This window comes from Plectropomus leopardus, chromosome 18 (genome assembly GCF_026936395.1).
Source record: "Plectropomus leopardus strain MGB_pleo_1.0 chromosome 18, ASM2693639v1, whole genome shotgun sequence".
Taxonomy (NCBI): Eukaryota; Metazoa; Chordata; class Actinopteri; order Perciformes; family Serranidae; genus Plectropomus; species Plectropomus leopardus.
In genome coordinates, this window is record NC_142193.1 from 28,444,975 (window position 1) to 28,457,339 (window position 12,365).

The following is a 12,365-nucleotide window of genomic DNA, read 5'->3' on the forward strand; positions in this document are numbered from 1 at the left end:
CAACATTTTCACTGGACTCCATACTGCTTTCTTCTGCTTAAGCAACAGAAAGGCATACTTGTCTATTGGCAGTTAAGAACCAATGGCAGTCAAGAGCCAATTTCTCTTTTTTTATCTTTTAAAAAAACCTGCATATTTGAATAAACTTGGGTGGAAAAAGAGTGTTATATACTGTATTTATTGAGTATGGTATTAACAGAGTCAGCAGAAAGAGCTGTAGTCACTTCACTTCACCTAGGTTGTAAAAAGTTGGGCAGTCAGGGTGCAATGCAGCCGCAGATTCATGTTTTTGTCCATTTAAAATTCACAAGTGACTAATGACGGTTGTTCATTCTCTAACGCCTGTATTTTTCCCCACAGGGCATCTACAGCTGTATCCACGGGGTGCAGATCGAGGAGAAGAGCAGCTCCGCATTGAACTCTCCATCGGCCACCATGAACAACACCCACTCCAACATCATGCGCCTCTTACGCACCGCCAAAAACATGGCCTCCCTGTCAGGGGTGAACGGCTCCCCACACAGTGCTCTGGACTTCATCCGCCGCGAATCCTCCGTTTACGATATCTCCGAACACCGGCGCAGCTTGGCGGGCCACTCGGACTGCAAACCGCCGTACCTGCCTGAAGACAACATGTTCAGCGACTACATCAGTGAGGTGGAGAGGACGTTTGGGAACCTCCACCTGAAGGACAGTAACCTGTACCAGGACCACTACCTGCACCACCACGGCTCCACGCTCGGGCTCAGCGGACCTCCTGCAAACAGGCCTCACAGTTTGGGCAGCGCAAGTTCTCTGGAGGGCGGCATGTTCGACTGTGACAGCCTGGGCGGAGGCGTGGCCCCGATCTTCACCACGCAGCCGTGCGCAGCTCTGACACACAGGAACATGAGCAAGTTCGACCTCCTGTCTGGACAGACGCCTCCGTCAGGACAGAGCTTCAAGGGAGGCCTGCCGGACCTGTACGGGAAGTTCTCCTTCAAGGGAGGCGCCTCAAGTTCAACGTACATCCCTGGGCACGGCTACTGTGGAGGAAGAGGAGACGACGACGGGAATATACGCTCTGATGTGTCGGACATTTCCACGCACACAGTGACTTACGGAAACCTTGAGGGTAATGCCAAGAAACGCAAACAATACCGCGATAGCCTGAAAAAGAGGCCGGCCTCTGCCAAGTCCAGACGGGAGCTGGACGAGATCGAGCTGGGCTACAGGAGGAAACCCTACCACATCAGCCACCACCACTACCACGGCCACCGCTCCTCCTCCCCGCCGCTTTTGCCCTCCGAACGCAAGAGAGGAGGTGGAGGAGGAGGAGGAGGAAACAATGACGGGAACTCCTATCTCTTCAGAGAAAAGGAGAGCGTTAGGGATTTTTATTTGGACCAGTTCCGGCCCAAAGAGGGCGTCCCTCAGTGGGAGCACGTGGACCTAACAGAGGGCCCCGGGAGCAGAGACGGAGGCGTGGGGACCTGCACCAGCCTGGTTCCAGTGGACGACTTTCTGAAGAGCAAACCCAAAAAGTCTGATTCAAAGAGCGGGGGAGGATCAGGGCTGGCAGGGGGAGAGTGGGAGTGCAGGAACTGTCGGGCCAGTGGGGGAGGAGTGGGCAAGCAGATGTCCATACACGGAGGAGGGGGCGGCGGTGGGTACGGTGGTGGCATGAGCTGCGGGTCCTCGGGAGGCGGGAACAGCCGCCCCAGCTCTGCGACCTGCATGCGCTGCGAGGGCTGTAAAAAGACAGGGAACCTCTACGATATCAGCGAGGACAACAACCACCTCTTGGAACAGATGGGGGGAGGGGGAGGTGGAGGAGGAGGAGGAGGAGGTATGGGCGCAGGCCCTCCGTCTCAATCTCAGGGCCAGCAGAGGAGGAAGGGTGGATTCGGCAAACCGCTGAGGCGGCAGCACTCGTATGACGCATTTGTCGACCTTCAAAAAGAGGAGTCAGGTGGGATGGGGAGTTTGATGGGCGGCCTGGGAGGTGGCGGAGGGATGGGTGGTGCCGGTATGGGAGGGATGCTGCCTCCACCCAGGAGCGTTAGCTTGAAGGAAAAGGAACGCTACATGGAGGGCACCAGCCCCTTCGCACACATATTTGAGCGTCATGGTGGCTCGGAGCGAGAAAGGGAAAGAGACAGGGACCCGTTGTTTTACGGAGGCGAAGGCCGGAAAAGACCCGGCTCGCCATTCGGCCTGTTCCGAGGCGGTGACGGCCTCCACCGCCGCTCCATCGGAGAGAGAGACATGAGAGACAGGGACAGGTCTTTGATGGAAGGCGGCGGGGGAGGGTTCTCTTTATCCAAATCTCTTTACCCCGACAGGGTAAACCAAAACCCCTTTATACCCACCTTTGGCGATGACCAGTGTCTGATGCACGGCGCCAAACAATATTACATGAAAAAGCAACAGCAGCAGCAACAAGTTGCCAAAAACAGCCGAAGTGACTTCAGGAGCCAGATGAGCACGACGTCATATCTGCCGGCGTCCGCCACAGCCGGGGTGATGTCCAACGTGACGCCCCGGTTCCCGAAAGAGCTCAGCCTGGGTGGGATGAACCACCACGGCTCCATGCTGGGGGTCGGCCCCCCGCGTCCCTTCAACGGAAGCAATGGCCATGTGTATGAGAAACTCTCCAGCATTGAGTCTGACGTGTGAGAGCAAAAACGGGGAGGAGGAGATGGCGAGGGAGGAGGAGGAGGTGAGGATTAGAGGCGTGTAGTGTTAGGAGATCAGGGATGATTTTAAAGACACTGTCCACACTCTGCAGCCCATATTGGGACAGCACGATAAGAGAGGAGAGACTGTGAAATGAAATTTTGCAAAAAAAACTAATCTGGGTTAAAAAAAAAAATCAGGACTCCCTGAGGAGGTGTGGGATGTTACCCCTCGCTCAGAAACGGCCAAAGCTACTCTACTTTTATGTCCAAACACAGTCAATCAGCATTCCCCCTCGACACGCGCTCAACTCCGAGTCCATCATTTCATCCACCAGTGAGGCAGAAGTCAATGTACTCGGTTATTATCGCAAATAGGCGACACCTCATCTTCGTTTGATATTGGACGTGTGAGCCTGGTGCGATGTGACGGCTGTCGGAGAGCTCCCGCTGAGCGCTTCTGAGGAAAAAAAGACTACGAGAGCGAACTGCCCATCTGCCCCTGTGTCACCGCAGAAACAGAGACATTGTCACGTTTACCAGAGCCGCGACACAGGACATGACTAGTGCTTCAGCCCGGCCTGTCCATCTCTCCGTCACACTCTTCTCCCCTCTTCCTCTCAGCCCCTCCTCCTCCTCATCCCCGACGCCAAAAGAGCTGATCTTGTTTGCTATGAGAAATACAATCATGAATGATAATAAGATATTCTTATAGAAAAAACAGGGTATAAGAACAACAATAATATTGATAACATTGTGAATAACAAAGATGTTAGTGCTGATTATGATAGCACTGCTTATGATATCACTAAGTTCTTCTTGTTTTATGTTCTGTTGGTATAATATCTCACTACTGTTTTAGTATCTGTAGTTGTTTCCTGTGTGCCGCGGGTGGCAGCAGGAAGGTTGTTCTACATTCAACCAACAAGCCAGAAAGACTGAACTTTTCTTTTCTGTTTTCTGTAGAATATTTTACTCCATGCTCATTCGTTTATTTGCTCCTTGTGGTTAAAACAGGATCTGGAAGACACGTTTTGAGCAGACAGATCCTTATTTGATGTTTAAGTGCACACACACACACACACACACATACACACACACTTAAACACATGCAGATTTTTGTCGGTCTGAACTTGTGTTACTGTGAACGACGTGTTTCGTCCGAAGCTGAAGATACTGAGAGGAAGGACGTGCCTTAATGGTCTCCAGTGGATGTGTCCTCCGGTTCACACTCGACGTTTCTCTTCATGAGCCAAAACTGCAGTGAAAATTTTACAGCATGTTTGAGACACCGCGGCCGATGGTTTCAATACAAGATTGGATGTTTTATAACAGTGATACTCAACTTATGGCTCACGGGCCAAATCTGGCCCTGGGAATAGTGCTCAGTGGCCACTTAACCATTTTCTAATTCGCAAATTTTAAGTGTACATAAGGTGCCAAAGTGCATAAAACAACATCAAAATAGAGCTTGTTTACCAAAAAAAGTGTCAGTGGAGGCTTCCCCGCAGCCCTGACAGAGGTCCTCACTAAGTCCCTGATGTCCTAAAATCCTAGAAATGTGATGAAATTCTAGAAATTTCCTTAAATCACAGATATGTCCTAAAATCCCTGAAAAATGTTAAAATCCTAGAAATGTCTTACAACCATCATAGAATCCCAGAAACTCCCTGAAATCCTAAAAACGTCCTAAAGTCCTAAAAACGGCCTTAAATCCTACAAATGTCTTAAAATCCTGGAAACATGCTAAAACCCTCAAAATGTCCCAAAATTTGAGAATCATCCTAAAATCATAGAAAAATCCTAAAATCTTAGAAACAACCTAAAATCCTAGAATTGTCCTAAAACCCCAGAAACATGTTTAGGGCTGCTGCAACTGGCCCCTGGCTTCCTGATGCTTTGTAAAAGTGGCCCCTAAGCAAAGCAAGTTGAGTATCCCTGTTTTATAACTTTGAAAAAAAGTTTTTCATACGTCGAGTTCGGGCAGATGTATTCACGACGCGTCTCACTCCACAACGCGGCAGCCTTTAGACCACCTCTTTTATTCAGGTTACACGACAACAGTCACCAGGCACTTATTTTTTCCCTGGCCTCTTGCCGGTATCTCGTCGAAGGCTTTTCACTCGGAGAGGCGCACACAGAAAGCTTTGTTTGTACATTGTGTGTGATTAATGTATGCACTGTTGTTTATGTCGGCGAAAAAAAAATGCGTAGGAGACGTGTGGTCGCCCCGTGACAATGATGCCGATTAACGCTTGAGCCGAGGAGGATGTCTATTCGAGCGAGGCCTCTTTGAACACTGACGGAGGCGTCCGAAAAGCGGCCAGTTTGCGGCTTTTTACCGATGTAGATACTTTTTAGCTGGAGAGGCCTCATTTATTGCACAGGACCTTTTACTCAGTGTAGGTTCAGGCACTCAGTAGACATGCCTTATCATCCCATCACCCCCCCACCCCCACCCCCTCCACCTAGAGCTGTCTGATGACTCATCATATTACTGTACAGAATAAAGAAGCCTCTATTTAAAGGTTTGATCTTCGATTAGCTGGCGGTGTGAGAAGTTCAAGGGCTGCGGGAGATTGTGCAGGAGTGCTGGCCTGAGATTGGAGCTGCTGGAGTGTGTAGAGTGATCTTTGTCATTGCGGACTTCTATCTTATACCCTAATCTAAATGTAATGGGTTGTGTGTGTGTGTGTGGAGGGAAGCAGTTTTTTTCCCCGCTAACTTGCTGATTCATAAGTTCACAACAGCCTCTCCTCCTCCCTCGCTCCACTGATAACACCGTCAAAGTGATCGAGTTAGCCTTAAATCAAACAGATCCATCCGCCCATCCCCCGCCCCGCCTCTCCTAATAAATCGATTGGGATCTCTGGAATTTTTATACGCACACATTTTTGAAAGTTCAGGTTTAACCATTATCAGCGAGACGGTATAAGAAGGAGAACAGGAAATGGCGAGGAAATAAGAACGAGCTGGAAAAAGAGCGACTTCGGAGTGGGCATCAATCAGTGTCAGCATTTGTACGTTCAATCTTTTCCTTGTAAATAACCTATTTAAAAAATTAAAAAAAACTCTTTTCACTTTGTACAGTAAACAGACAGACAGGATGTAACTTTCAATATGTTTTACAGCAATTTAAGAAATAAACAAAACCACAATAAAAACGCATAAAAACAAAAAAAATCCATGAACAAAAAATATGCAAAAATATAGTTAAGACACAAATATTACTAATCATAAGTGATATAATTGAACCTCTTTTTCTTTAAATCTCATGTTTACTTAATTATAATAGTTTACCAATCAGTATACTGATTATGTTAAGAATTATGCTTTTTCATATTTTCACTAAAGTGTTGGAAATCGAGGATAATTTTACTGTAGGTGTAGACGTTTGGTGATAAAAAGGGGAAAGTTTAGTTTTAGGAGTCTTTGCTAAGTTTCCCTTGAATTGTGTTAGATTCTCTCTTTTTAAGGTAAGCTCTTCTTCATGCTTTTTGAGATCAATTATCTACACATTTATGTAATACAATATTACATGTATACATAGATGATATTTGCATATAGAGGCAGTATATTGTGATCCTTCATTTTTAAGCAGCGATCCTTGTTAAAAACTTACGAGATCTTTGTGTTTTTTGTTGCCCGTTTTTTTGACCTGGGCTCTAACGGTGATTGCACACAGAATTCAGAGCCATCGTCGGCCCGGCCTATCCTGTTCCCTCTCTACGTTTGGGATAGACATCACTGTGGTAACGGAAAATATACACACACACACTTATGAACACATGCACACACACACACACACACACACACACACAAATGCGCGCTGGACGTTCACTCAGTGTTGTTAATACTGCTGAGCATTTCAGCACAATATCACGGAAAAACCAAGAGTGTCGTTTCATCTTCTTGAGATCTGAAATGCATTTGTGCAACCCCTTATTAAAAGGTGCGACATTTGTTTTGGAACGTCTCATTTAACCCTTTTGAAACATGAGCTAATTGGTTCACTTCAAAAATGTTGTGAGAAGGCAATGGGCAGCTTAACGAGATATGGCCCAAAAATGGTTAATAAAAACTTTAGAAGGAACTTCCCTGAAAATAAGCACACAAAAAAACCCACAAATCACCTGACAAAGTGTGTAATTTTTCTGTAACATAAAGAAACCCCAAAAAGTGCTAAAAAAAAATTGCAGATTCATTTTTTGTGGAACATAATTTTAAATCTATAACAATAATAAATATAAATATAATTTTTAGGTTATTTTCCTTTTTTTAAAACTAATTTTCAGGGTTTTTTTGGTCACCTTTTACTAATTTCCTGGATTTTGTGGGGCATTTCTTGCAAGTTATCTTTTTCCCCATGTTTTTGAAAGAAATTAAAACAATTTTGAAACCTGAGTAAATGTATTTGATTTCTTTCCAAAACATGAGGGAAAAGTCATTAACTTATATATGTAATTATTATTAATAATTATTATAATTATCATAAAATTACTTTCAAGAATTATTTTCTTCTTAAGCATGTTTTAAGGTAATTTTCTTGGCTTTTCTTTTAATTTTTCCTTTATTTTTGCTAATTGTCAGCTAATTTTCTTGTACTTTTTATTTATTAATTTTGTGCTGTTTTTTGCATAATTTCTTCTTAAGTTGCTTATTGCCTTTCATCCCATGTTTTTGAAATACATCAAGCCAATTTACTCTGGTTTCAATGGGTTAAATAGTTTTTGAAAGGCATCTGAATGCAGCACAAGAAAACTGATGTCGATCCAGGTTTGAAAGGGTTAAAGTAGCTTCAGGGGAACTGTTGTTGCTATATTTTAGCTCATATATTACTAAACTGTGTTATTTGACAGCTGAAAAACACTTTAAATGCTTTTGGATTCTTATTTATATTTGTGCAACTTGCTCTGTGTGAGACGGGAGATATAATTTGTAATTTGTACATATGCAATTTCGTCCCCATGCAGTCAGAAATGATTTCCCCCCCCGCTCTTCTTCTGTGTGCTACTGATTCCAATAAGTCTCTATAATCTTCTTCCCGGCCCTGAGAGAAGAAATTCATCTCTCTTCTGTTTTTCTCCTCAACTGCTTTCACGTCTAGAGGGTTGATTGAAAAGTGAAAAATGTATCCGTGTGCACGTCTGCATATTTTTCCACACACGTTCCTTCTCATTTGCAATAAACAGGATGACCACAGAAAGAGCTCTTAGTGTACACTGTATGTGCCAATTCTTCACTTCCTTCTTTGTCATGCATTGGAAGGGCCAGTTTCCAGCTGCTGGTCAGGAAGTCAAAGGTGCACCTGACACTGTGGTAAACATCATCATGCCTCTGTACCACCTCCAGCTGCTGTGCTGCAGCCAGCGTGTGCAGGTCAAGCGGTGATGCAGAGTAAGCGTGGCTCGTCTTTTATTTCCCTCACGGCCAAATTGGTCCCGGGCTCACTTCTCTGCACACGAGCATGCCACAACACATTTGTTCAAAATGGGTCATGTAGAGCAAAAACACTGTGTCACATTTTTTTTTACAACGCAAGAAAGCGAGTAAGCGGAGCTGGAACATCCTGGAGGTGGAGGATGTAAATATCACCTCAGCTGACGTGTGTTTTTCTGTCAGGAATATCTGACACATGGGACCAAATAAGAGCGTGACGTGGTCAGCAACAGGGATCGACGTACCGGTTAAACTGACTCTTGAAATTTTTTTTTTTTTTTGTGCTTTTGGAGGAATTTGACATATTGAGTTGCTTATCACTTGTTTTTTTTTTTTTTTTAAATTAAGACGTCACCTGCAGATAGGAGGAATTATACTGTGATATTATATGACTGATTTGTTGTGAAGTTTCATGTTATTAAGCTGCTTATAATTTCCAGTTCACCCTGATTCACTGCAGAACTTGTTTACTCATATTTTAAAGTTCAATCTGTGTGTACGTGTATTAATGCTTTATATTGATGCATACAAAATTTTTCTATTAAATTGTGTACAGTTTTGTTTGTTTGTTAATATTGCTATTTTTCATCACAGTTATTAAGAATGGATTGCTTCACCTGAATGGTAATGACATAAGGGGTTGCTACTAAATGTATTTCACACGGTGAATCACTGAAACTACATTGCCTGATTCAATTAACTGTGGGGGTTGACAAAAATGTAACATATGAATAGTATCAATTGTATACATAATGATATACATAATATTATTCTTGGCCATTCTTTTCTCTTTTTGTGGCCCTTTTTTCTTTTGAAATAATTCCCCAAAATTTTTACACCAACAGAAAACGACACAAAAACAAATAATTGTACAGGTTGTGTAAATACTGAATATCGGGGGAAACATTTACCTTTTTTTTTTTTTTGTAAGGAAACAAAGTAATCTCAATAACAAAATTAACCACGTCATGACAAAATTGCAAAAAAAACCATCATTAAGGTACTTCTAATAAGGATAATACTGATATCTACGATTATAAGTGCTCAAATAAGACTATTCTTTCTCTTTGTACATGATGAACAAAATGAAGTGTTGAGTATTAATAATAAAAAACTATAAGTTTCACGCATATGGCACTGAGTCTTTTTAAGCTTTTTGTGTCTTTTGAGTTTTGGCACTTCTTCTTATTTGAAACACACACACACGCTTGTACTTGTATTATTGTGAGGACCTTTGATATGATGCATTCCCTTACCTTTTATCCAAACCGTAACCATCACAACTTAATGACGCTGCGTTTTAACCCATACCTAACATAAACCCAATTCTAACCTAATCCTTAAAACCAAGTCTTAACTCTTAAGCAGACCTTCAAGGAATAGAGGGACATCCAAAATGTCCTCATTTTCCAAACTGTCCTTGTTGCTAAAATACTTGTTATAGTCCTCACTATGTCATAACAGCAAGAACACACACACACCTTTGTATCCTCTTGATGAATTTCATTTATCTTTTGCAAGGCCGTAGCCATTGAGTCTACACTTTGGGGAATTTGCTCGGGCTCTGTGGTTCTGTAGCAAAATATTTATTTGCACAATTACTCTTACAGCACAAAATAATGTTTTGACATTACCGTTACCTTTTCATGCATGTTCTCGAGATGCCATTTAATACATCGTGACATGTGGATGGACAGATCTTTTCACTGTATTATTGATTAGTTCCATGCAGTGTTTTTTTAAATGTCTTTGTTATCTCCTACAGTCGTGTCTCTCTTGATTTATGCTACACCGCCCCCATAATCTGTGCTGGTTCTGCGCTTTTTGCTTTCAGAAAACATGCACAAATACAGAAGAAACAAATGCACAGGATGGACAGAAGGCTCCATCAGCCTCTCTTTCTACCCAGCACTTCATAGCTATAGCTAAATGCTAACTCAGGGCTGATTGTGTATGATGCAAAGCTAGCAAGTACAATATGTCCAGCTGTTGGCTAGTTAATGCACAGAGTGTATGCTCACTATTTTAGCACAAAAGACTGTAAAATAACCATTCATACAATTTTTAGATCACTTTACAGGAACTATCACAGTCAACAGTGACTTAGCCTTCATAACAGTTATATTACATTTTAGTTCTTGCACTTTTTAATGCATTTAAAAGTCATGAAATAGAGAGACAACACAGTGTTTGATATTGATTGTACCCACAGCAGTTGTAGGAGGAGTGTGGGAGAGGTACAGTGGCCGACACAAAAACGTGAATGGCCAGTATGGGCAGAGTATGAGACAATGGGCCCCTGGGCACAGATATGCAAAATGCAACACGATCTCTCCTACAAGCGAGCAAGACACAGGCTTTCTGATGGATTTGCCTCTTTTCTTTGTTGTTTTGTGTGTCTTTGCAGTCGTTCTATATCCTGTTTTTTTGTCTCCTTGTGGTAATTTTGCATCTTTTTGCACTCTTTTTGCATCTCATTGTGGTCATTTTGTGTCTCTGCAGTTTCTTTGCAGCCTTTTGTGGTGATGATAGAATAACGAAAATATCAATATTTTATATAATTAATAGCCAATTAATACCTCTGCATCCTTTACACGGGACCTTTACCTAGCAATTTGGCTCGATTTCTTTCCAAAACATGGGAGGAAGACAATGAGCAATTGAACAAGAAATAATTCCAAAATTAGCAACCGGTTAGTAAAACCTTACCAGAAAAATAACTTTAGAATTAGTAAAAAACACAAATAAAATAAGATAAAAAAGGAAGTAAACATAACACCAATCAAGGAAATGACCTGAAAACAGTGCTTAAAATAAAGAAATAAAGAAACATGATTTATTCTAAAGCATATTTTGAATATACAATTCTAATAATTATAAATACAGTTTCTGGACATTTTTTTCTGTTTTTTGATCAATTTCTAATATTTCTCTCTTTCTTTTCTGTCTTTTTGCTCAGTTTTCAAAGTTTTGAATACTTGTTAAAGGTGTCTGACAGCAGCACAACAAAAACTGATGTCAGTCCAGGTTTCAAAGTGTTAAGCATATTTGAATATACAGTATGTGTCCTCCTTAATATATATTATAAATATTGCTGTGAGTTAGTGGATTTATGAGCCAGAGAGGTTCCCCCCTCTTGCATCTCTTGTGCGCCGCTCTCATGTTTCCCAGCGTCCTGTAGTGGACACACAGACTCTCTGTCTGTCTTTACCTCCTCTCTCTGTCTGAACACACACTTGCATAATCTGAAACCTTTCGTTGAGTCCTCTTTCTCTCTTGCTTTCTTTCACAGACTCAAATGTATGATCTTTCTGTCACACACAAGCTGTCTCTCTCTGTCTCTGTCTCTCTCTGGGGCAGGAAATCCTGGGAGATGGGGGAGAGGAGAGGCCGGCCCGAGAGAGCAGGGCCATATGGTGACTGTGTGGTGGAGTGGTTGGGTCTGGGTCTGCCCTCTCAACAACCCACACTGCTGCTGGCGCTTCACCCAGCCTCGTCTGATGCCGTCCAGCCCCCTCGGGGCTCTCTCAGGCTGCTCTCTCAGGCTGCTCTCTCCTCTCGCTGCTCCTGCTGGACTGTGCTGCAGACCTGCCTGAGACCTGTTGTGTGTCAGTTCACACTTAAATGATTCTACACGTATTTATGTAGGACAGATCGACAGTGAGGTTGTCTTTCACAATGCATAAAAATTATCTCGAGGTCAGGCAAGCGGGACGGATTGAAAAATCGGGGTGATGGAAGTAAATGAAGAAAAGCCTCCCCTGTCTCGGCAATTGCCATCAAACTGACATTGAGAAGGGCATTTATCTCCCAGCAGCAGTCTCAAACGCTGTTCGGTTGCCAATAGCGTAATATTGTGCTTGTTCTGAGCAGGTCCCCTGTGTAAATGTATTTAAATGTATGAATAATAAGCAGGAGGATGCAGGCAAAACATCCCAAGAAAATCAAAGCTGAAATCATGTGCGTTTAGCTCTACTACTAATGTCTGGAGGTATTTAAGCTCATTTACAGCAGTGTGCATTTAAAACATTACCGCAGGCCAAATTTGATCCCCCATAGTGCCAAGTGCCCCTCCCCCAACAATTTGTGATTCATACTAAGAATTGTTTTTGTACTTTGAGTATACATAAAGGTGCCAGAGTGCATAAAACAGCAAAAATAGAGCTGGTTTATTTAAAGAAGAGTGCCAGCAGAGGGCCCTCCAACAGAGGTCTTAGCCAAGCCCCCAATGTCCTAAAATCCTGGAAATGTCCTAAAATCCTAGAAATG

General features: G+C 42.9%; 1 protein-coding gene across 3 annotated transcripts in view; it reads left to right on the forward strand.

The window, feature by feature from the left end:
• grin2ba (glutamate receptor, ionotropic, N-methyl D-aspartate 2B, genome duplicate a) overlaps positions 1 to 9,222 on the forward strand; it is a 187,568-nt gene extending 178,346 nt beyond the window's left edge. For all 3 annotated transcript variants that reach the window (XM_088069433.1, XM_088069432.1, XM_088069434.1), the window contains one exon: positions 361 to 9,222. In XM_088069433.1, the coding sequence (XP_087925559.1) occupies positions 361 to 2,658 (2,298 nt within the window). In that variant the 3' untranslated portion in view covers positions 2,659 to 9,222. The remainder of the gene's footprint in view (positions 1 to 360) is intronic.
• Positions 9,223 to 12,365: the final 3,143 nt, after the last annotated feature.